The sequence below is a fragment of the Oncorhynchus tshawytscha genome, linkage group LG30 (assembly GCF_018296145.1).
Source record: "Oncorhynchus tshawytscha isolate Ot180627B linkage group LG30, Otsh_v2.0, whole genome shotgun sequence".
NCBI lineage: Eukaryota > Metazoa > Chordata > Actinopteri > Salmoniformes > Salmonidae > Oncorhynchus > Oncorhynchus tshawytscha.
In genome coordinates, this window is record NC_056458.1 from 40,236,636 (window position 1) to 40,262,518 (window position 25,883).

The window sequence follows — 25,883 nt, forward strand, 5'->3', positions numbered from 1 at the left end:
AGATAATCTGTTTGATTTGTTTTTAAGGACATATACAGATGGTTCAAAGGCTACAGTCAGTGGTAGGCTGGGGTGAGGGGTGTATATCCCCGATTTCAATATTAGAGTATGTAAGCAGGTCAACTGATTTTGTGTCAGTGTATGCGGCCAAGTTGATGCCAATTGGTTTGAGATGGGTGGAGGAGGAGAAACCACTCAGTCTGTTAATGGGATTGGAGAGGATAGGAGTGGTGGTAAGCTTTTACTGGGTTCCTGCCCATGTGGGTGTGGAGGGTAATGAGAAGGCCGATTTGGTGACTAATGCTGCGTTTAGACGAGGGACGCTAAATCATCATACCTGTCAGCATAGTGGGATGAGAAATCAAGAGAGTGACAGCAAAAGAAAGCAAACACGACAGTACGTGTTGCTATGGTGATTTCAGTAAACAATCAGTGCAAATCAACATCTGAAAGAAAACAACCCGACAGCAGACCAGACGACGTTGCGTTGTTTAGTAGGAATTCCCCAAAGGAAATTTGCAAATGAATGCGCTAATTAGGAAATTTGCAAATGAATGCGCTAATTAGGAAATTTGCAAATGAATGCGCTAATAGGACATTTGCAAATGAATGCGCTAATAGGACATTTGCAAATGAATGCGCTAATAGGAAATGTGCAAATGAATGCGCTAATAGGAAATGTGCAAATGAATGCGCTAATAGGATCTCGCTAGCTCCTGCTTGGTTCTGCTAACCCCATTGCTTGTGTTGCCCACTATGGCTCATTTGTTCCCGTTTGAAACGACAGGTTGAGATCTATCTTGGTTTAGATATAAAAAACTTTGATATAAGTGTGCTGTGAGGAGAGAGGGAGTAGATTTTCAGGTCCCGCTGGGCCGCAGGGAAGTCAAGTCCTTGATCCAGGCAAAAGGGCTCAATCTTTGGCAAAGGGAGTGGGATGCTTGTAGTAAGGGAAGGCAATTGCATTGTGCACACCAGTCAGTAAAGGAAGAGGTGGGGAGAATGGGATGTAGGAGAGAGGAAGTTGTGTGGAGTAGACTACAGTTTGGGATCGCAGGTTTGAATGCAACATTGTGAAGATAAGGTAATGTAAGTAGGCCGTGATTGGCCTCACACTTCAGTACAGTAGGTGGCGGTGTATGCACCTTAAACGTTGGATGCGATCTGCCAGCCCAATCCCAAAGAAGAAGAACAAGACGAAGAAGAAGAAACAACGAGGGGAGGGACCTGAGCAGAGACAGTGTCCCGAGGAAAGAGTTTACATTACAGCTATAATTTATGAATTGAATAACGTTACATTGGTGATAATCTAATTGATTTATTGTTTAAATACAAGGATTTTCCTCTGTTCATATCAGGATGTCTGAGCCAAGCGCTAGATATCAGCAGGTGAGTAAAACGTTTCTCGTGTCTTTGAGTTAACGTTGGCAAGCATTAGCTAACAGCTAGCAAACGTTAGTAAGAGGTTTGCAAGAAACACTGGTGATGGGATGGCTCTAGCTAGGCCTCGTTGTTTTGAATGGCACCATGATTGAAACGTCAGTTAACAAATTAATATAAACACGTCATGATGCTTTATAGCTACATTAACATGTTAGTCGTTGTTTTCTTGGTTAGCAATGCATTTTTGCTAACTTGGTCAACTTTCGTAATGGTAATGTTTTGATAGTGTAACTAACGTTAGCTAATAATGCTAGCTAACAAGCTACACTACATTTTATTTGATTTTTTTACATTTACTCCCATGTCTCCCCAATTTCGTGATATCAAATTGGTAGTAGTTAGTCTAGTCGCATCGCTGCAACTCCCGTACGGAGAGCCATGCGTCCTCCCCCGAAACATGACCCTGTCAAGCCGCACTGCTTCTTGACACACTGTTCGCTTAACCCGGAAGCCAACCACACCTATGTGTCGAAGGAAACACCATATAACTGACGACCGAGGTCAGCGTGCATACGCCCAGCCCGCCACAAGGAGTGGCTAGAGCGTGATGGGACAAGGACATCCTTGCCGGCCCAACCCGGACGACACTGGACCGATTGTGCGCCGCCTCATGGGTCTCCCGGTCACGGCTGGCTTCTGCCTAGGTTTGAACCCAGGTGTGTAGTGACGCCTTTAGCACTGAGAGGCAGTGCCTTAGGCCGCTGCGCCGCTCAACATGACCAAAGGTATGTAGACAACTGCTCATAGAACATCTCATTCTAAAATCATGGGCGTTAATGTGGAGTTGGTCCCACCTTTGTTGCTATAGCAGCTTCCACTCTTCTGTGAAGGCTTTCCACTATATGTTGGAACATTGCTGCAGGCCTTGATGTTAGGTGATTAGCCCTGGTTTGCAGTTGGTGCTCCAATTCATCCCAAAGGTGTAAGATGGGGTTGAGGTCTGGGCTCTGTGCAGGTCAGTCAAGTTCTTCCACACTGATCTCGACAAACCATTTATCTATGGACCTTGCTTGGTGCACGGGTGCATTGTCATGCTGAAACAGGAAAGGGCTGTCCCAAAACTTGCCATAAACATGGAAGCACAGAATTGTCTAGAATGTAGTTGTATGCTGTAGCTCTAAGATTTCCCTTCACTGGAACTAAGGGGCCTAGCCCAAACCATGATTCCTCCTCCACCAAAGTGTACATTTTGGCATTATGCATTAGGATAGGTAGCGTTCTCCTGGCATACGCCAAACTCAGATTTGTCGTTCTGACTGCCTGATGTTGAACCGTGATTCATCACTCCAGAGAACACACCTGCTGGACCCTTTATGGAGAACAACATAGGACAATGGGTTGAGTCTTGTGATGCTAACAGATTGGCAACGGCTCTTCTGAATCGTGCCCAGATATTGCCACTACTGTGGGATAGATCCTCCAGTCTGAAGGAACTGGACCTCCTCTGGAGAGAGGCCTGCTGCCTGATTCTCCACCCCTGGCAGGTGTATTTGCCAGCAGCAAACCACCCTGCATACTACTGTTGGCTTGCTTCTGAAGCTAAGCAGGGTTGGTTCTGGTCAGTTCCTGGATGGGAGACCAGATGCTGCTGGAAGTGGTGTTGGAGGGCCAGTAGGAGGCACTCTTTCCTCTGGTCTAAAAAATAAATAAAAATATCCCAATGCCCCAGGGCAGTGATTGGGGACATTGCCCTGTGTCGGGTGCCGTCTTTCGGATGGGATGTTAAACGGGTGTCCTGACTCTCTGAGGGCATTAAAGATCCCATGGCACTTATCGTAAGAGTAGGGGTGTTAACCCTGGTGTCCTGGCTAAATTCCCAATCTTGCCCTCAAACCATCACGGTCACCTAATAATCCCCAGTTTACAATTGGCTCATTCATCCCCCTCCTCTCCCCTGTAACTATTCCCCAGGTCGTTGCTGCAAATGAGAACGTGTTCTCAGTCAACTTACTTGGTAAAATTACTGATTCATAAAATATTGCTCTGAAGAATGTGAGGTGTCTGTTTGCCCAAAGCAGTAGTTACCTGGTGCAGTTGATGTGTGAAACTACTGGTTGTGTTCTCTGTCCCGTATCCGTCCTCTCAGTACTGGGAGGAAGTGCCAGAGTGCAAAATGAATCACCTTGAGCTCCAGCTCATCGATGTGAGCCTTTGTCCATGGTGCTGATTAGAGGTTGACCGATTACTATTATTACGCCGATACCGATTATTGGAGGACCCCAAAAAAAGCAGATACCGATTAATCGGACGATTTTAAAGAAAAATAATAATAATTATAATTATAAAAATAAATGAATAATAATAATACTAATAATAAATTAAATATTTTTTAAATTAAGAAATTGTTTGATTTATTTGGTATAATGACAATTACAACAATACTGAATTAACACTTATTTTAACTTAATATAATACATCAATAAAATCAATTTAGCCTCAAATAAATGAAACATGTTCAATTTGGTTTAAATAATGCAAAAACAAAGTGTTGGAGAAGAAAGTAAAAGTGCAATATGTGCTATGTAAGAAAGCTAACATTTAATTTAAATTCCCTGCTCAGAACATGATAACATGTTAAAAGGAACCACCAGCTTTCATATCAGTCTTCAATATTCCCAGGTAAGAAGTTTTAGGTTGTAGTTATTATAGGACTATTTCTCTCTATACGATTTGTATTTCATATTGTATTTCTTATAGGCACTTTAGTATTGCCAGTGTAACAGTACAGCTTTCGTCCCTCTCCTCGCTCCTCCCTGGGCTCGAACCAGGAACACATCGACAACAGCCACCCTCGAAGCAGCGTTACCCATGCAGAGCAAGGGGAACAACTACTCCAAGTCTCAGAGCGAGTGACGTTTGAAATGCTATTAGCGTGCACCCCGCTAACTAGCTAGCCATTTCACATTGGTTACACCAGCCTAATCACGGGAGTTGATAGGCTTGAAGTCATAAACAGCGCAATGCTTGAAGCATTACGAAGAGCTGCTGACAAAACGCACAAAATATCTGTTTGAATGAATGCTTACGAGCCTGCTGGTGCCTACCATTGCTCAGTCCGACTGCTCTATCAAATAATAGACTCAATTTTAACATAACACACAGAAATACGAGCCTTAGGTCATTAATATGGTCGAATCCGGAAACTATAATTTCGAAAACAAAACATTTATTCTTTCAGTGAAATACGGAACCATTCCTGATTTCATCTAACAGGTGGCATCCATGAGTCTAAATATTCCTGTTACATTGCACAACCTTCAATGTTATGTCATAATTACGTAACATTCTGGCAAATTAGTTCGCAATGAGCCAGGCGGCCCAAACTGTTGCATATACCCTGACTCTGCGTGCAATGAACGCAAGAGAAGTGACACAATTTCACCTGGTTAATATTGCCTGCTAACCTGGATTTCTTTTAGCTAAATATGCAGGTTTAAAAATATATACTTCTGCGTATTGATTTTAAGAAAGGCATTAATGCTTATGGTTAGGAATGGTTACAGTTGTGCAAATATTGTGCTTTTTTTCGCAAATGCGCTTTTGTTAAATCAACCCCCGTTTGGCGAAGTTCTCTGTCTTTGTTTGGAAGAAAGTCTTCACACAGTTCGCAACGAGCCAGACGGCCCAAACTGCTGCATAACCCCTGACTAGAAAAGTGACAAAGAAATTCACATTAGCAGGCAATATTAACTAAATATGCATGTTTAAAAATATATACTTGTGTATTGAGTTTAAGAAAGGCATGGATGTTTATGGTTAGGTACACGGTGGAGCAACGACAGTCCTTTTTCGCGAATGCCTACCGCATCGATTATATGCAACGCAGGACACGCTAGACAGACTAGTAATATCATCAACCATGTGTAGTTAACTAGTGATTATGATTGATTGTTTTTTATAAGATAAGTTTAATGCTAGCTAGCAACTTACCTTGGCTTCTTACTGCATTCGCGTAACAGGCAGACTCCTCGTGGAGTGCAATGAGAGGCAGGTGGTTAGAGCGTTGGACTAGTTAACCGTAAGCTTGCAAGATTGAATCCCCGATCTGACAAGATAAAAATCTGTCGTTCTGCCCCTGAACAAAGCAGTTAACCCACCGTTCCTAGGCCGTCATTGAAAATAAGAATGTGTTCTGACTTGCCTACTTAAATAAAGGTGTAAAAAAATATATTTTTAAAAAATGGCCAAATCGTTGTCCAAAAATACCGATTTCCGATTGTTATGAAAACTTGAAATCGGCCCTAATTAATTTTCCATTTCGATTAATCGGTCAACCTCTAGTGCTGACCATACACCATGTAATCATGACTGATTTCCAGACTGCTCCCCATCCCTTTTGGAAGGCATCTGGTCAGTCACCCGGTTGTGAGATGCAGTTAGAAGAACTCCACTGGGAATTTGAAGTGTTGGGTGCCACCATTGTATTTCTCTCCTCCAGCAATTCATTGAAATGTCTAGTTTTTTGTCTTTTTCAAATATATCACTCTTTCTGGAGAGAGTGTTGCTCGCATGATTTGAGTGTCCGATGTCAAGCCCAGGAAGTGCACACACTGAGTGGGTACCAGAGAACTATTTTCCAAGTTCATTGTTAGTCCCAACTCAGAGGTGATGTGGGACCATGGATGTGTGTGCCAAGGCTTTGTGACCCTGCACATATTAGCCAATTGTCTAAGTAGTTCAGGACCCTGACTCCTGCTTGGCGATGGGGGGGCTAGCGCTTCACTTATGTACTTGCTGAAGGGTAGAACTCAAATCTCAGATTTTGCACCAAAAAATATTGCGTAGATCCTGCAGTTTTGTGCTGGTTCTACTTCTTCAATTCCATGTTTTTTTCAGGAGCAAGGAGATTTCTGAACAAAGTGTTTGCTTTTGAGCAGGGTTGTGAGGTGTTGTTTAAGACCCTCCTGAAGTGTGGGAGTCAAAAATATGTTGTAGAGTGTGTAACACTCGTTGACCTTTTTCAGCTGGAAAGGTGGTGCTCAGGGAAACAGTGTTGCACTACATAGCCCAAGATGCAGAAACAGAGGGGACACCGCCTGCATATGGTGCGCTTCTGCATCTTGGGCTATGTTGTGCTCCACCTCTTCGGTAGGGCTGAGTGTTTGAGTCTGGTTTCTTGGAATCCCAGTTAAGGCTGTGGGACGTGAGTAATCGTTTGCTGGCTGATGCATTCTATGGTTTGAAATTAAGCTCCATCTGTGCTTCTCTGCGTTCCTACAGTTTTTTTCTAATTGAAAGTCACTATCGCTGCTGAATTGCTAAGCCTTTTGGCTGAAGCAGTGCTGTCATGTGTCCTGCGTAGGATGCAATCAGATGCCCTGCGTTGTTTGTTAGGCTGCTCTGTTGACATGGGTGGAATGACATCCTGTGTACAGCACTGAATCAGTGTGGAAATAACAGATTTCACACAAGAGAAGTGTTCCAAGAAAAAGGTAACACCGTAGCTTTTTGTCTCTGTATGCTTCGATTGCCTCGGTATTGGCTTTGGATGCTTAGAAAGTACCCGTTGTGCTTCGGAGTCGAGACTCCCGCCTATATGAAGCCATCTGACTGGCAGTCAAGAATGGACTGTCAGTCTCAGCGTTGGTGGACTTGGTCAAGCGAGGACTGGTAGCCTACAGCACCGCTGAGCACTGTGGTCACAGCAGAACTCCAAGTGAGAGAATGGGAATGCTAGATCAACGGGCTAGTGTGCAGGGACTGGCCCAACATGGCGGGTCAACAACCACCAACAAACCAACTAGGTACCTATGTGTGGCTAATTTAGCTAGCTAGCTACGAGCTAACTTTTGCGGTAGCTTCGAGTATATCCCGATAACTAGCTAGCTAGCGAACACACAAGGATGGAAATTCCGGACAAAAAAAACAATACAAATTAGCTAGTATGGGCCAGCACAATAACGACAGTGGGGGTCTAGATTAGATCAAAATCAACAATTCCTAAAACTGGGAAGTGATGGCTTGTGAACCCATTTAATTCCGTGTTGTAGCTTGTGAGATACTATTTGATTGTGTATGTGTTCTATGTTGGAGGATATGTCTGGATGTCCATGCTCAATGTTTTTATGCTGTACAATGTTTTATTTGTATTGTTTTGTGTGTGGGGAAAAATAAATCTAACTTTAACAAACAAATCAACTACTCACAGCCAGGGCTCGAAATTAAGGGCGTCCTAAAATGTTTAAACACCATTCTCTAATACTTACCTGATGCGAACAGTTTTTATAATGCGACAGAGATGGATATACAGACTAATGGTAGAAACTTAGAGAATATCTGAAGATGCAACAATAGAATTCTGCCTTACTGACTTTGGGCAGTAGAAGAATGCTTTCAATGGCATATCAGAAAGTCTGCTTTGTTTCTGTGGTCGGATTTGGAATGTAGTCTATTAAAAGCAAGGTCAGATATGCAATGTAAAACGTCCAGGTTTCAAACAGTGCTATGGCTGGCTCGGCATCGCATATGTAATGATTTTAGGTTATGAAAATGTATAATATTAGAATATCATTCCAATGTTGGGCAAGTAGGTCTATTAGAATGCACATTTGACTCTCTCCCAGCTCGTCTGCGGGTCCGCCAGCCCGGAGCGGATATTTCGCGTGCAGGGAGTTGCTGTGCCATTTGCATTGTCTGTATGCTATGGCTAGCTACTATGGTATTCTAGAGAATATGGTTGTATCTCCTGAACCGAATGCACACAGTAAAATGTTGAAAGCATTTCTGCCTCGCGCTGCAACACTGCCTGGCTGGGGACTGTGTGCGCACACGTGAAGAGCTGAGTGACAGATTCATTTTTAGAATTGCTGCGCACAGGCATACAGTCTACAGAAGTGAGACTTTGAGCTTGTGTTCCTTGGCTATTTATATTGTTTTGTTCACAAGCTAGGTTGTTTTTCAATGTTTAGTTTCAACTGCTAGGGAAGAGAAGCACCCCGGATACTAGTCAGAGGCACAAACATGACTGGAGTCGCATTACTACGGTAACCTCCCGCCCTTAAAGGGGCAGTTGAACATTTGTGTCATCTGTGATATTTTGATATAAGACTCATGTCACAAAATAAATTAAACAATATACCACGAGATGCTAAAAGTTTTTCTTAACAAATGAAGGTTATGAAATCTACACCAATTACTCTAAAAGCACTGGAAATGACCTAGTCTTAGCCCCATGTTGGCATATCAAAACATCAAAATAAAAGATTGTATTTTAATTTTGGGAATGATCAAGTTCTGTTTGGGGCAGTTGAAATTGCACTCCGGGATGGTGAGGAAAACAGTTAGTCGCACCATACCTCATTTTATAGTGATCGTCACCTGGGTACTGTAAGTGCGTGGCGTGACTAAACTTCTTTTATATTATGCTTTTTCAATCATATCCCGTGAAGGGGAAGGAGTTCCCATAGATCGTTCAGCGACCTGTTATGATAATGAAAGAAATAACAACCAAAATGGGGAACTGTCTGCTTGCCATTTTGTCAAATAAGTAGGTGGTCATGTGAGTTTCTGTCAAAGCATGATGCTGAAACCGAGTGTGACCACTTCTTCTTTTTATTCTACGAGAGGGAACGAAACAGCAAACGTCGACAGTGCACAGCCTCGTCTCTTCTGATTACAGAACATCAGCCTTCATTTTCTGTTAATTTCCTGATGATTCTACATGCTGAATCGTGACAGTTCGTCACCCAGCAGGTGATCTACTGAGAACGGCCAGCGTTCGGTATTTTGTGTTCTGGTCCAGAAGTCTGATATAATATGTACTCGCCTGACCCTTTAGCTTAGAGCCTGAATAAAACAAGAGCACTATCTCCAGGGCTTGAACTGATATCTTCACTAGGTCATGTTGATGTTCTCTGTTACCTAGGCATAACCAGTTTTTTTGACTCTTCCCCTATTCAGCTGCCCAATGAAGAGGAGCCAGAGGAGGTTCTCCAGGTGGCAGCTGAAGCCCCGCCCCCTTACAGCAGCATTGCAGCAGATAATGCAGGTAATAGTTCAATGCATACACAAATACTCACATCACAGTGGAGTGTTATTGGTTGGCCTGGGGGTCAATGTCTTTACCTTTGCCCCCAGAGTCATTGGACATTTACAGTCTAGAACTAAACTAGGACAAGTCATAAAAAAAGATACTTGACAGAGGAGATTTCCCTGCTAGCCTAGCATTAGGTTTACTTATGGTGTTACAGCAATTAGCCTACCAAAAAGGGATATATGGCACTCAAGTGTAACACAGTAGCCTTTTTAACTTATTTACCTCTCTTAGCTTATTTTGACTACAAAGAGGATGGGGGGTTCCCCAAGCCACCGTCATACAACGTGGCCACAACTCTCCCTTCCTATGACGAGGCAGAGAGAACCAAGGCTGAAGTCCATGTTCCCTTGGTTTCTGAAAGGGTGAGTCTTCCAGCACTATAAACTCCACATAGCCATCCCTTGTGGTTTTGCTGGACTATTTTCTGTTCATCCAGGTTCTGTGTTGTTCCTCAGTGTTGTGGGTGTGGCAGAAAGGAATTCAGTCCCTGTCTATTGGCGTGGCTGATCTCCCAAGTAACCGAACTTGCCTCAGTTTTGTGTACTATTTACATTGAGCTGGATGCAGGCTAGCTTCTGAAAGTGACTCCATGAACCCCATTGCATATAATATAATATAATATAAAAGTAGGCCTGTTTAACCATGGGTGTGTGTAGGTATACAGTGCCTTCGGGAAAGTATTCAGACTTGTTCCACATTTTGATATGTTACAGCCTTATTCTAAAATGGATATCCTCATCTATCTAAACATAATACCCCATAATGACAATGCAACAACAGGTTTTTAGAAATGTTTGCAAATGTATTAAAAATAAAAACACATATTATTTACATCAGCATTCAGACCCTTTGCTATGAGACTTGAAATTGAGGATCAGGTGCATCCTGTTTCCATTGATCATCCTTGAGATGTTTCTACAACTTGATTGGAGTCCACCTGTGATTTAAATTGATTGTACATGATTTGGAAAGAGGCACACCTGTCTATATAAGGTCCCACAGTTGACAGTGCCAGATCTCTAGAGTTCCTCTGTGGAGATGGTTGTACTGATGGCAGATTCTCCCATCTCCACAGCAATCTACTAATCCGGCCTTTATGGTAGATTGGCAAGACGGAATCCATTCCTCAGTAAAAGCCACAGAGCCTCCTTGGAGCTTTGCCAAAAGCCACCTAAAGACTCTGACTATGAGAAACAAGATTCTCTGGTCTGATGAAATCAAGATTGAACTCTTTGGCCTGAATGCCAAGTGTCTCATGTGAAGGAAACCTGGCACCATCCCTACGGTGAAGCATGGTGGTGGCAGCCTCATGCTGTGGGGATGTTTTTCAGCGGCAGGGACTGGGAGACTAGTCAGGATTGAGGCAAAGATGAGCAGAGCAAAGTACAGAGAGCTCCTTGACGAAAACCTGCTCAGGACCTCAGCCTGGGGTGAAGGTTCACCTTCCAACAGGACAACGGCCATAAGCAACACAGCCAAGACCACGCAGGAATGGCTTCGGGACAAGTCTCTGAATGTTCTTGAGTGGCCCAGCCAGAGCCCGGACTTGAACCAGATCGAGCATCTCTGGAGAGACCTGAAAATAGCTGTGCAGCAATGCTCCCCATCCAACCTGACAGAGCTTGAGAGGTTCTGCAGAGAAGAATGGGAGAAACTCCCCAATTACAGATGTGCCAAGATTGTAGCGTCATATCCTAGAAGACTCAGTGCTGTAATTGCTGCCAAATGTGCTTCAACAAAGTACTGAGTAAAGGGTCTGAATACATATGTCAATGTGAGCTTTTTAAGGTTTGTATTTTTAATAAATTAGCAAAACTGTCAAACTGTTTTTGCTTTGTTATTACAGGGTATTGTGTGTAGATTTAATCCATTTTAGAATAAGTCTGTAATGTGTAAAAAGTCACGGGGTCTGAATACTCTCCGAAGGCACTGTATAACTGTACTCGGTATAGGTCGAGTCTGTTTTGAAATGGTGGGGTAATGCGTTGTTGGCAGGCACGCCCTAATAATCACTGTCGGACACGCCCTGAGAGCGATGGCTCATCTATGCCCTCTAGTGGGAAATGTTTTTGCCTTACCAGCTTACGTGTCGTCCATTTAAATGACTGGTCTGTATTTTTGCCACACTGCGTGCTATGTGTACAGCATGGAACGGTTGGAGACTTTTGATGTACTAACTCGACAGTAATGCTGTGGACGTGTGTGGAATAGAATAGTACCATAAGAACAGGATGTGGCAGCCATTTGCAGAGACCCGTCTGTCGGCCTGTAGTGCTGTATTTCCTGATGGGACATTAAATGTTATTCTTATAACTACATTGACTCCTGAGTGGTACAGCGGTCTAAGGCACTGCATTGCCGTGCTAGATGCGTCACTACAGACCCTGGTTTAATCCCGGGCTGTAACACAACCAGTCGTGATCAGGAGTACCATAGGGTGGCGCACAGTTGGCCCAGCGTTGTTAGGGTTTGGCCGGGGTAGGCCGTCATTGTAAATAAGAATTTGTTCTTAATTGACTTGCCTAGTTTAAATAAAGGTACATTTTAAAATGAAAATGACAATTTGAATTGAAACCTCTCCAGCTGAATAACTTGTACATCCACTACATTAGGGCAATGTAAAGAGAAGAACGTGTTCGTAGCATAAATGTTTGCTGTCTTGGTTGATATAGTGCTATGAGGTTTCCATCATTAAAAATGACTTGATGATATTCTCCACCATTTCTTTATCTCTGCAGGATGATGACTTTGCAGCCAGGGATGACTTTGAGGATGCGGACCAGCTACAGATAGGCAACGATGGGATTTTCATGTTGACCTTTTTTAGTAAGTCACATCTTGACTGGGTTTAGTATAATACACCCAGCAAAATGAAGAGGCGCGTCATGTATTTATTTGATGATAAAGGTATTGATGTGATCTAAGAATAGTATTTGTGTTGAAACAGCCCATCCTATTCGACCATATGCACAGGTCTGTTTTTAAAGCCCCTTCTCTCTACTCTTCAGTGGCATTCCTCTTCAACTGGATCGGTTTCTTCCTGTCCTTCTGTCTGACCACCTCAGCAGCTGGCCGCTACGGAGCCATCTCTGGCTTCGGCCTGTCACTCATCAAGTGGATCCTCATCGTCCGGGTAACATATCACTAACATTTCAGTTTACCCATTCAACTATTGGGAGCATATTTACAGTAGCCTGACAACACCCGCTAAATGATTCCGCTGTTCTGTAGATTGCTACATTCTTTAGTCTGAGACTGCAATCATTTGAAGTCGTTTGTGGTGACTAGGGGCACGATTTGGATCGTCTCTAACTAATCCGTGTATCAAAGCCAATAATGCATTTTCTAACCTCCGCTTTACCCACGTGGCTATGTCCCAACCCATGGTGAAGGGTCAGGGAAGTACTCAGATCCAGACTCATTGCAGAGGAGAAACTACCGCCTGTGGGCATGGCCAGGCAATATTTAGTGCGTGCCTATATATTTATTTATTTTACACAAGATATCACTACCAACGCCCTCTGAGCTTTAGTTTCAAGTTTTATTGTCACATGCACAGGATACAGTGAGTGTAAAACACTGCAGTGACATGCTTAACTTGAGCTCTTTCCCAACAATCAAAGTTGGCATCTTGGAGTAGTGATCTGATGGCAAAGCACTTCAGTTTGGTGTAGTTTTCCCTCTTCCAGAACCCAAGATCACGTTCATGTTTACTCTGAGTGGTCAACTTATCTGTTCATGTTTGTTTTTTTACCCAGTTCTCCACCTACTTCCCTGGGTACTTTGATGGGCAGTACTGGCTGTGGTGGGTGTTCCTGGTAATGGGTAGGTACAACCACTTCTCTGTTTGTTGTTTTCAATTGTAGTACTAGACATGTAAATGCATTGTTGCATTGGTGTAGAGGGGTCTTATAAATTAGGGTACCAGTGAGGTTTTCCTACACTGGACAACTTGTTACAGCTGTTTAAGTCATTGATAATAATCTGCCAGTTTATTTTCATTTACATTAATAAATAAATGGGGATCAGAGCTATTTTCAATAAAAATTCACGAGTTGATTTTAAAACCTATGTTGACAGATTTGTCAAATTGTTACATAAACCGTGCATTTATGGCAATGTAAATTATATCATATATTAAGCAATAATCAGTTAGTTAAATCTCATTTAGTTATCGGACAGTTTTATTTGTATACACTGCTCAAAAAAATAAAGCGAACACTAAAATAAAACATCCTAGATCTGAATGAATGAAATATTCTTATTAAATACTTTTTTTCTTTACATAGTTGAATGTGCCGACAACAAAATCACACAAATTATCAATGGAAATCAAATTTATCAACCCATGGAGGTCTGGATTTGGAGTCACACGCAAAATTAAAGTGGAAAACCACACTACAGGCTGATCCAACTTTGATGTAATGTCCTTAAAACAAGTCAAAATGAGGCTCAGTAGTGTGTGTGGCGTTGGTGGATGGAGCGAGACATGATGTCCCAGATGTGCTCAATTGGATTCAGGTCTGGGGAACGGGCAGGCCAGTCCATAGCATCAATGCCTTCCTCTTGCAGGAACTGCTGACACACTCCAGCCACATGAGGTCTAGCATTGTCTTGCATTAGGAGGAACCCAGGGCCAACCGCACCAGCATATGGTCTCACAAGGGGTCTGAGGATCTCATCCCGGTACCTAATTGCAGTCAGGCTACCTCTGGCGAGCACATGGAGGGCTGTGCAGCCCCCCAAAGAAATCCCCCCCCCCACACCATGACTGACCCACTGCCAAATCGGTCATGCTGGAGGATGTTGCAGGCAGCAGAACGTTCTCCACGGCGGCTCCAGACTGTCACGTCTGTCACGTGCTCAGTGTGAACCTGCTTTCATCTGTAAAGAACACAGGTCGCCAGTGGAGAATTTGCCAATCTTGGTCTTCTCTGGCAAATGAAAAACGTCCTGCACGTTGTTGGGCTGTAAGCACAACCCCCCACCTGTGGACGTCGGGCCCTCATGGAGTCTGATTCTGACCGTCTGAGTAGACACATGCACATTTGTGACCTGCTGGAGGTCATTTTGCAGGGCTCTGGCAGTGCTCCTCCTTGCACAAAGGCGGAGGTAGCGGTCCTGCTGCTGGGTTGTTGCCCTCCTATGGCCTCCACGTCTCCTGATGTACTGGCCTGTCTCCTGGTAGTGCCTCCATGCTCTGGACACTGCTGACAGACACAGAAAACCTTCTTGCCACAGCTCGCATTGATGTGCCATCCTGGATGAGCTGCACTACCTGAGTCACTTGTGTGGGTTGTAGACTCCGTCTCATGCTACCACTAGAAAGCACCGCCAGCATTCAAAAGTGACCAAAACATCAGCCAGGAAGCATAGGAACTGAGAAGTGGTCTGTGGTCACCACCTGCAGAACCACTCCTTTATTGGGGGTGTCTTGCTAATTACCTATAATTTCTACCTGTTTATTCCATTTGCACAACAGCATGTGACATGTATTGTCAATCAGTGTTGCTTCCTAAGTGGACAGTTTGATTTCACAGAAGTGTGATTTGACTTTGAGTTACTTTGTTTAAGTGTTCCCTTTATTTTTTTGAGCTGTGTATATTTATATATTTTATTTTTTGTATAGAGATCTCAGAAATTCAGTGTAACTAAACATTTCGTGTCTCCTTATGCTACGGGGTGAAAACAGTTTTCATGGGCACATAATCATGTATGCATTGCGAAATCAAATGCTTCTAACTGGAAGTCACCTTACTTTGATGCCTTAAACCTAAATCGATACTGTCATTAACGTGGTTTTTCTTTAATTATGCATAATACTTGTTGGATGCGCAGTTGGTGTCCAGCTGATTAGTTACATGGAAGACATTTTCAGAATGACAGTCACGTGATGAACAGCTGTTGTGGAAGCACATGCGAGCAACAACAGTCCAAGTGCTGGAAAAAAGGTGCTTGTGAGGAATGTCCATAATATTTAAGTGTTTCATTCGTTATGTCGGTGAAGACAGTTGTGCCTGGATCCACGTTGGATCTAATATCCCTAGAGAATTTATGTTGATCTGTTGTCTGCTTGATTTACAGCAGGGTCTCGTTAGATTAAACAAAAAAGCAGCAAGTTAATGTTTTTATGCCTTGGATTGGACGCTGAGTCTACTGTGCACTATTGTGTAGGATAGACTAGTACGCAACACCCAAACGCTATTCCTAGTTATTATTCTGGATATAATGATAATGGGCTTATTCATGATATGATCAGGTAATGAAATAACAACATACATTTTGTTTTCCATGGTAGACCTGCAATTTTACACCATTCAAGGGGCTTGAAGTAGCCTACTTGAATTTGGAAATTCAAGTACTGTAATACGCCTACCTTCTTAAAATGACATTTCCTCAATTTGGTGCATAAAAAGTTATTGTAGCCAGTTTATAAGTTCTCCTGGTCCCTCAAACTTATTTGTTTTTGTTAGAGATGTGGCCACTTTCGTTTGTTTCCCATCTATTGGAAGGTGTTGTGCTCCTCTTGCAGTAAAACCATGTGTGGTTATTACGAGGACGACATCTGTTGGCATCAACTTGGTTTTCCATACAAATCCTTTCATTAAAAAAGAAACATGGTTTTTTGGTCAGTCTCTCATTGTAAAAACTGCGTTAGTGAGTTTCAAATGGTGAGATTAATGCTACGGCTATTCATGGCTTTATGTGTCCCTGCGTTGGCCCTATATGTACAATTATATCAATTATACAATTGTGTAATGTTCAGGGCCTTGGAAATTACAATTAAGTGCTTGGAAAATTCTCTGAAAGTCCTTGAATGACTTGCCAATGTCTGTTTGAACCCTGCTTAAAGGATGTATAGTCCTAGACCTATGTTGGTGTATTGGTAGGCTAATTTGCATATATTCACTTTATTCCTAAGTGCACATGGAACTGCACGAAAGTCCATTCTATTTGTTTCAAACCATATAGATTTTTAAAAATCCTAATTGTCACACATTGGCCCATTTTTATTTATAGAAATACCCAGCGGTATCTATGAGGTTTGAATATTTTCACGGTATTTTACAAATGTTCCATCCCGAGAATAAATCACTTTTCTCCTCGTTAACCCAGTATTTCCCGCTAAAACCGGAAGTGTCATTCAAAAGCATAATTTTTTAAATTGACCTTTTCTTTAACTAGGCAAGTCAGTTAAGAACAAATTCTTATTTTCAATGACAGCCTAGGAACAGTGGGTTAACTGCCTGTTCAAGGGCAGAATGACAGATTTGTACCTTGTCAGCTCGGGGGTTTGAACTTGTAACCTTCCGGTTAAACCTTCCGGTTACTAGTCCAACACTCTAACCACTAGGCTACCCTATATAAATAGGTACAGTAGGGCAATTGGTGGCTGACTAAATCCTACAATGTGATTTTTCTGGATTTTTTTTTCCTTCTCGTTTTGTCTGTCATAGTTGAAGTGTACCTATGATGAAAATTACAGGCCTCATCTTTTTAAGTGGGAGACCTTGCACAATTGGTGGCTGACTAAATACTTTTTATATGCCTGGATTTGATTAATTCAAGCCTGAAGCTTCCTGAGCCATACATGAATTACATTTTAATGAGCTCAAGCCCAAATGATTGTAGTGTTATCCAATACATATATGATGTAGGCTACTGCACAACAGAAAAGCCCATAGATGTAGCGTATATGTTCTCTTGGGTAAATAAATGAAACTAGCTTCAGTAGGCCAATCTTTTTGAGTGTGAACTGTATTACTGTACTGTATTGTATTATATGGACTTGAATTAGGCACATCATTCAAACCATGATAACGCAGGGAGAGAACATGCGATTCTGGGTCCGCACATGCTAGCTAGAGAGTTAGCTAGAGAATTCGATTTTAATTTTGAAATATAGTAGGGCCTATTTTTATAATTGGTAGGCTGACACATTCACTACCATTCAAAAGTGGGGTCACTTAAATACCCTTGTTTTTGAAATACTCACTTTTTTTGTCCATTTTAAAATAACATTGATCAAAAATAGTGTAGACATTGTTAATGTTCTGAATGACTATTGTAGCTGGAAACAACTGTTTTTTTCAATGGAATACCTAAATAGGTGTACAGAGGCCCATTATCAGCAACCGTCACTCCTGTGTTCCAATGGCACATTGTAATAGCTTATCGTTTTAAAAGGCTAACTGATCATTAGAAAACCTTTTTGCAATTATGTTAGCACAGCTGAAAACTGTCCTGATTTTAAAGAAGCAATATAACTGTCCGCATTTAGACTAGTTGAATCTGGAGCATCAGCCCTTGTGGGTTCGATTACAACCTCAAAATGGCCAGAAACAAAGTACTTTCTCCTGAAACTCGTCAGTCTATTCTTGTTCTGAGAAATGAAGGCTCTTCCATGTGAGAAATTGCCAAGAAACTGAAGATCTCTTACAACGCTGTGTTCTACTCCCTTCACAGAACAGCGGAAATTGGCTTTAACCAGAATAGAAGTGAGAGGCCCCGCTGCACAGCTGAGCAGGAGGACAAGTACATTAGTTTCTACTTTGAGAAACAGATTCCTCACAAGTCCTCAACTGGCAGCTTCATTAACCTCTTTACAGCTCCCCCCCCCTACTTTGTGCAATTTCCGCCTGAAGACATACCCAAATCTAACAGCCTGTAGCTCAGGCACAGAACCAAGGATATGCATATTATTGGTACCATTTGAAAGAAAACACTCTGAAGTTTGTGTACATGTGAATTGAATGTAGGAGAATATAACACAATAGATCTGGTTTCGATAAAACAATGGAAAAAAAACATACCTTTTTTTTCTTATCTTAAAATGAACAGGATAAAACAAACATTCAGATAGGATGATGGGGACAATTTCAGTGAAAAATATAAGAGGGCAACAGTACTTGTGCAACGTTTCAGAATGATAACTTCCAAAATGAGTGTGCTACATGACATTTACCATGCCACACAAGTAGCCCAATGTGGCCAAATTGGTGAAGGTATACATTTTGAAACAAATAACTATGTACAAAATACCAAAATGGTATTCTAACACACCCCCCAAAAAAGAGAAAAATAAATGAAAAAATAAATAATTGTTTATTAAAAAATATATGAAAAATTTAAAAAAAAATATATATATAAAAAAAAATATATATACACAAAAACATGGGTAACTATTTACACACTTTCAATATTTGGAAGACCCTCAGTCCTCAATCAAATCTATTTATATAGCCCTAGCCTAAAACAGCAAGCAATGCAGGTGTAGAAGCACGGTGGCTAGGAAAAACTCCCTTGAAAGGCAAAAACCTAGGAAGAAACCTAGAGCGGAACCAGGCTATGAGGGGTGGCCAGTCCTCTTCTGGCTGTGCCGGGTGGAGATCACAGTAGTTGTAGAGGGTGCAACAGGACAGCACCTCGGGTAAAAATGAACAGTTTAGGGTTCCATAGCCGCAGGCAGAACAGTTGAAACTGGAACAGCGGCAAGGCCAGGTGGACTGGGGACATCAAGGAGTCATCATGCCAGGTAGTCCTGACGCATGGTCCTCCGAGAGAGAGAAAGAGAGAATTAGAGAGGGCATACTTAAATTCACACAGGACACCGGATAAGACTCCCATTTGGAGTCGGTGTCACTGTGAAAGAAAATGTTCAGTTAGAATAGTTTCACATATGAACCCTGTATCAACAGGTATAATAAACAGATATATATATATATATGAGAGAGAGAGTGTTGAAGGTTGAATATATTAGGTTGAATATATCATTATTACCTGCTAGATCTACTGTCTCTTTTATATTACAACAGACCAGCTGTATCTACTGTCTCCATTTCACTTTGGCCATTGATGTGGTCCTGCCCTCTCCTCAACAGCCTCAAATAGGCTATTTCATGTGGGTTGGGGTGGGGCGGCAGACACGAGCATCTCACATTTCATGACATTACATGTTTATACATTGCTTCTAAAATTGAAAAAAAAAATCGCAAATAATATTTTATATTATTAATTTCAAAGGGCATTAGCATGATAAGAACTTACCAGTCCAAAACGATGTCCTCTCCCATTCAAAAAATATTCCTCCACAATCGCTAAATGAATTGTCCTACAACAATCTCTGTCTTGGGCCTCCCGGGTGGTTAAGGGCGCTGTACTGCAGCGCCAGCTGTGCCATCAGAGACCCTGGGTTCACGCCCAGGCTGTGTCGTAACCGGCCGCGACCGGGAGGTCCGTTGGGCGACACACAATTGGCCTAGCATCGTCCGGATTAGGGAGGGCTTGGTCGGTAGGGATGTCCTTGTCTCATCGCACACCAGCGACCCCTGTGGCGGGCCGGGCGCAGTGCGCGCAAACCAAGGTTGCCAGGTGCACGGTGTTTCCTCCGACACATTGGTGCGGCTGGCTTCCGGGTTGGATGCGCCCTACTGTGTTAAGAAGCAGTGCGGCTAGGTTGGGTTGTGTATCGGAGGACGTATCACTTTCAACCTTCGTCTCTCCCGAGCCCGTACGGGAGTTGTAGCGATGAGACAAGATAGTAGCTACTAAACAATTGGACACTACGAAATTGGGGAGATGATGATGATTTGCCCGCTGTTTTGTTGATTGACTGTCTTAACTGCGCGTTCACCAAACAATGCAGTGCGTAACATGTGTTTCTCCTTCCAGTATGAAACTTCAATAGCAAATGACTCACTTTACGCTGGAGCTTACTACATCTTGCAACACATAAACATGGCGTATTGCCGTTTAGCTCAGCTCATTGGCTATCTACCCAGCTAGATCAGTGGTCATTGGGTTAAGACAGTCAATCAACGAATCAGCGGGCAAATCATTGGTGCGCAATGATGTCATGACTTGTCTTCAAATCGGTTTCTTTCAGTCAGTACGTCCCGCGAAATGGCCCATCACGTTTGATTGTGTTACAAACAAACCAGTTGATTGCAGTGAAACCAAACATGACTGGAAAAGTCACGTTCTGTGTGGGTTATTTACCTGGAATGTGTTAAGTTGAATGAGACGGAATTCACGACAAGCGGTTCACAAAATATTTAGTGTCAGGCTATAAAACAGATTTTATCAATCAAAGGCTCATTCATTGTGTAACAATGAGCATTGGAATTGCAAACAGACGAAGATCGTCAAAGGTAAACTATTTATTTTAATGCGGTTTGTGATTGTTACGCCTGTGCTGGTTAAAATTGTTTTTTTTTATGGGGCTATGATAATCAGATAATCGCATTGTATTCTTTCGCAGTAAATCCTTTTTTAAATCTGACAACGCAGTTGGATTAGCAAGATTCTAGGCTTTCGATACATGTGAGACTTGTATTTTCATGAATGCATTTTAATTAACAAGTGTGCCTTGATAAAAGTTCATTTGTGGAATTTCTTTCCTTAATGGATTTGAGCCAATTAGTTGTTGTGACATGGTTGGGGTGGTATACAGAAGATGGCCCTATTTGGTAAAAGACCAAGTCCATATTAACCAGTTGCGACGAGCAAACCCGTATCCGGGAGCGTAATCATAGCCTCAAATGCATTAGCATAACGCAACGGACATAAATAGCCCTAGAAACTTTTCCTATTCATGAAAATCGCAAATGAAATAAATATATTCAAACACAAGCTTAGCCTTTTGTAAACAACACTGTCATCTCAGATTTTCAAAATATGCCTTACAGCCAACGCTAGACAAGCATTTGTGTAAGTTTATCATGGCATAATGCTATGCTAGGCTCTGTTGGTAGCAGGCAACATTTTCACCAAAATAAGAAAAGCAACCAAATTAAATAATTTACCTTTGAAGAACTTTGGATGCTTTCACTCAGGAGACTCCCAGTTAGATAGCAAATGTTCCTTTTTTCCAAAAATATTATTTTTGTAGGCGAAAAAGCTCCCGTTTCTTCACCATGCTTGGCTGAGAAATCGACCGAAAAATGCCTTAACAAATATCTTGTTTAAAACGGGAACGTTTTTCATCCGTAAATTAAAATAGCGCCCCCTAAATCCAACTGGTTAAGGCAAGAACAGCTCAAATAAGGAAAGTGAAATGACAGTCCATTACTTTAACTTCTTGCAGATTAGTGGTACACTGGTGTTTTCAAAAACTTTCGGTGAAATTGCAGAGCGCCAAATTCAAATTATATGACATATATATTAAACTTTTCTTGAAATCACAAGTGCAATACATCAAAATAAAGCTTAACTTGTTGTTAATCCAGCCACCGTGTCAGATTTCAAAAAGGCTTTACGGCAAAAGCAAACCATGCGATTATCTGAGGACAGCGCCCAGCACACAAAAGCATAACAAATCATTTTCAACCATGGAGTTGCGACACGAAAGTCAAATAGCGATATAATATATGCCTTACCTTTTGAAGATATATGCATATCCTAGCTTCTGGGCCTGAGTAACAGGCAGTTTACTTTGGGCATGCTTTTCATCCGGACGTCAAAATACCGCCCACTATCCCAAAGAAGTTACGACACAAAGGTCAGTCATTCTGAAATATGTCAAGAACTTTGATAGTTTCTTCAAGTGCAGTTGCAAAAACCATCAAGCGCTATGATGAAACTGCCTCTCATGAGGACCCCCACAGGAAAGGAAGACCCAGCGTTCCCCCTGCTGCAGAGGATCAGTTCATTAGAGTTACCAGCCTCCGATAATGGCAGCCCAAATAAATGCTTCACGGAGTTCAAGTAACATACACATGAACTGTTTAGAGGAGGCTGTGTGAATCAGGCCTTCATGATCAAATTGTTGCAAATAAACCACTACTGAAGGACGCCAATAATAAGAAGACTTGCTTGGGCCAAGAAACACAAGCAATGGACATTAGACCGGTGGAAATCTGTCGTTTAGGTCCGATTTGTCCAAATTTGAGATTTTTGTTTCCAACTGCTGTGTCTTTGTGAGAGACGGAGCAGGTGAATGGGTGATCTCCGCATGTGTGGTTCCCACCATGAAGCATGGAGGAGGTGGTGTGGGGGTGCATTGCTGTTGACACTTGTGATTTATTTAGAATTCAATGCACACTTAACCAGCATGGCTACCACAGCATTCTGCAGAGATACACCATCCCATCTGGTTTGCACTTAGTCCCACTATCATTTGTTTTTCAACAGGACAATGACCCAACACACCTCCCGAGTGGTTCAGCAATCTATGGCACTGCATCTCAGTGCTTGAGGCGTCACTAGAGAGAGAGCCTGGATTCGAACCAGGGTATCACAACCGGCCGTGATTGGGAGACCCATAGGGCGGAGCACAATTGGCCTAGCGTTGTCTGGGTTTGGCTGGTGTAGGCCGTCATTGTAAATAAGAATTTGTTCTTAACTGACTTGCCTAGTTAAAAAAAAAAAAAATTAATTGACAAAGAATGAGAGTGATGCAGTGCTGCAGCAGATGGCCTGGCCTCCACAATCAGCTGACATCAGCGCAATTGAAATAGTTTGAGTTGGACAGCAGAGTGAAGGAAAAGCAGCCAACAAGTGCTCAGCATATGTGGAAACTCCAAGACTGTTGAAAAGCATTCCAGGTGAAGCTGGTTGAGATAATGCCAAGAGTTTGCAATTCCTTCAAGGCAAGGAGTGGCTACTTTGAAGAATGTGTATATATTTATCATAATATTCCTCATGTTATTAGCCTAGTAGGCTCTTTCTATTGTTTAATTTCTTCCTCGCTTTCAACAGTTAAATTATATGTTTTGTTGTCCTCATCTTCGTCATTCTAAAGACATCCTTGAATATTATAAGACTAGAATTAGATGGAGAAGGATCTCACTTCTCTTGACGAAGATAATTGAATAGTTATGGGTCTAAATAAATAACTGCTGTAGCCTACTGCCATCGTGCGTTTGCTCTTTCAAACTACCCTTGATTTCTATTGGCTGCTGTATTTAACATTCAACATACAAACTTGCTACCTCTTTGAAAAGTCTATTGGTATAAAAAATGTCCAGCAAGCTATTCTAGTCTAGCTTTTCCTGCATGGGACTCCAAGAGCTAAGGAGCGTTTTTTTTTTTTTTTTTTTTTTTACGAGGCTAGTGGAGCACAGGTGCTTGCGTATTGCACAAGAGACTGAGGCTAGAAGTTAGAAGCTTATTATTCATAAGCCATCATTAATTTTAAAACATATAAGGCTAATACTGCATTAAATGTAATCCCTGAAAGAGGTAGGCCAGGACATATAGGGCTATATATCGCTCTAGAACTGGATTATCTCTTTTGGATGCAATGAGAGATTTAAAGCAACGATATTTGAGTGATGGGCTGTTTTTAAAACTCTGCAGCTGCAATAAATTAAAAAATCTTTACTTTAAATAAAATGTGACCCTGAAAGCCAGGTGGAGTTGGGTAAATTAGACGCACATTCGATCTTTATATTATAGACTATGCTGCCGCAAATGTAGGCCTACCCGTCACAAGAAAAACAGTTACCATGATGAGAAGATCTGCATGCAATTGTGAACTGCGCTCCAATCTGAGATGGGTCTGTGCCCATCCTGAGCATTGATGATTCATCATGCAGAGGCCGTAGAGAAGACCGATTTAGACATCTCATATAATTTAACAGTTCCAGCTCATGCCATGCTGTTCATATAAATAATGTATTATAATTTACCGGTTTCTTGCAGTTATTTTTCCCAGGAAGAGAGTGGGTTACTGAGATTTACCTCCCAAAACGTGTTCCCGCCATTCAACTCTATCTATTGAATGGACAGTATGCATGGAGATTTAACACTCACACTAGCTAGAATGCCTTGTTTGATGCTGGGAGTTGACTTGCTGGCCCAAAAAAACATTGTAGAAAAATGACTCCTGTATTCTGTCTTCCAGGATTCCTGCTCTTCCTCAGAGGATTCATCAACTACGCCAAGATACGCAAAATGGCTGACTCGTTTTCTACTCTCCCGCGAACCAGAGTCCTTTTCATCTACTAAAAGTGGAAATCTGACTTCTATAGAGAAGTTTGCTCTGGCTTCTAAACTCCGTCACGGGAGGCTGAGAAATGTTTTGCTGTCGTTGAATCGGACGATACACTTTCAGTCTCTTGATGTAAACTGGTGGATGCTGACAATTCTGTAACTATTCAATCATTAGTGGTTTGTCAAGTGCTATTTGCAATCAAGTCTGTGATGTATAAATAATGCCTTACATATTATTCTAAGTTTGTAGCAATGGTTATGTACTGTGCCCCTTTTAGCCAATAGGGGGTAGTCTTGTCTTTTTCTGTCCTCTTTCAAAGTGTTTGATATGGAGACTGCTCAGCTGTATGCTGAACCTGTGACACTACCATTGAGTTCTGTCTGTGGATCGGAGCATTGAGTCATTTATCAAAAGCAGTGCTTTTTTCTTGATGTGTATATGATAATGAAATTAAAGTGTCTTAAGATGTGTCTTCAATGTGTAGAAAACTGAATGATTTTGTATTCAAGTGTCATTTTCACTCTGGAAATCCTAGTTAATACAGTGATCGAGGTAGGCATTGGAACCTTGTTGCTAGGGTTTGTCAGTGCATTTCAGACATTTTAAGGAGTATCCGAGGAATTGATTTAACCTTTTTATTTAAGCAGGGAGTCACCTTGAGACAAAGCTCCTTTAAGGGAGGCCTGCACGGCTACCAAAAATTGGTTGAACTGTTCAGGTTTATGTACCAATCGTATTTGACACTCATCAATCCTTAACTTGCATCGATGGTTTTGATTGGGACAGGTTTTTGTACACAACCCTTGTAAATCAGTATTCGGGTTTATTATCACCATAATTACCTATCTCTACAGTCTACTGCATTTCGTTATTTAACAATCGTTCTGGGGTATCTAATGTATTACTGCGGGTAAGACTGAGGTAGTTGAGATTGATGTTGGCGTAGTAGAGTACACATCTGCAGTGAATAGTTCCCTCCATGTTTGGGGTTGCTCAATGAATCTGGTGTAAAGCACATGAAGATATAGGTGCTGGGTGGTTCCTTAATGTATTGTATGATCAATTGAGTTACCTGGTGTTTTCACTACCCTATCTATAAGGACAGTGGGAGGGAGAAGCTGATGTGCTTATGCCCTGATTTCTTAATTTGGCTGTACGTGGAGTGAAAGAGCCTTCACCAAAAAAATGTTTGATGGTTTGAAGTGCACTTCTCCCCGATGTTGCAATGTTTACCTAAATTGCTCAAGTCTGAAGATTGCAATAGCTAATCTTCAAGAACAGCTAGCCTACCATGGCTGAACTGTTGTACACCTACAATTTGTTCAACACATTTATTTATAAACATTTGAGGGACTGAAATAATGCATCACCAAATTGAAATCCCACGCTTAAATAATGTGAGCCTGCATGTACCCTTCAGAGAATTTGTGTGTTCTAGATTTCATTAAATAAATCACTTTGTCAAAATAT

The 25,883-nt window shown here is 41.9% G+C and overlaps 1 protein-coding gene across 1 annotated transcript; it reads left to right on the forward strand.

Moving 5' to 3' along the window:
• The first annotated feature begins 1,193 nt into the window (after positions 1–1,193).
• Positions 1,194–24,890, forward strand: LOC112228308 (NEDD4 family-interacting protein 1-like). Its single transcript, XM_024393507.2, has 7 exons — positions 1,194–1,389; positions 9,343–9,430; positions 9,710–9,840; positions 12,217–12,304; positions 12,487–12,611; positions 13,237–13,303; positions 24,324–24,890. The coding sequence occupies exons 1-7, from the start codon at positions 1,360–1,362 to the stop codon at positions 24,425–24,427; spliced, it is 633 nt and encodes a 210-aa protein (XP_024249275.1). The 5' UTR covers positions 1,194–1,359; the 3' UTR covers positions 24,428–24,890.
• The last annotated feature ends 993 nt before the right edge of the window (positions 24,891–25,883 follow it).

Coding starts and splice junctions, on each gene's coding strand:
- LOC112228308 (XM_024393507.2), top strand. CDS start 1,360: ATGTCTGAGCCAAGCGCTAGATATCAGCAG. Junction 9,841..12,216: donor TTCCCTTGGTTTCTGAAAGG/GTGAGTCTTCCA, acceptor TTATCTCTGCAG/GATGATGACTTTGCAGCCAG. Junction 13,304..24,323: donor GTGGGTGTTCCTGGTAATGG/GTAGGTACAACC, acceptor TCTGTCTTCCAG/GATTCCTGCTCTTCCTCAGA.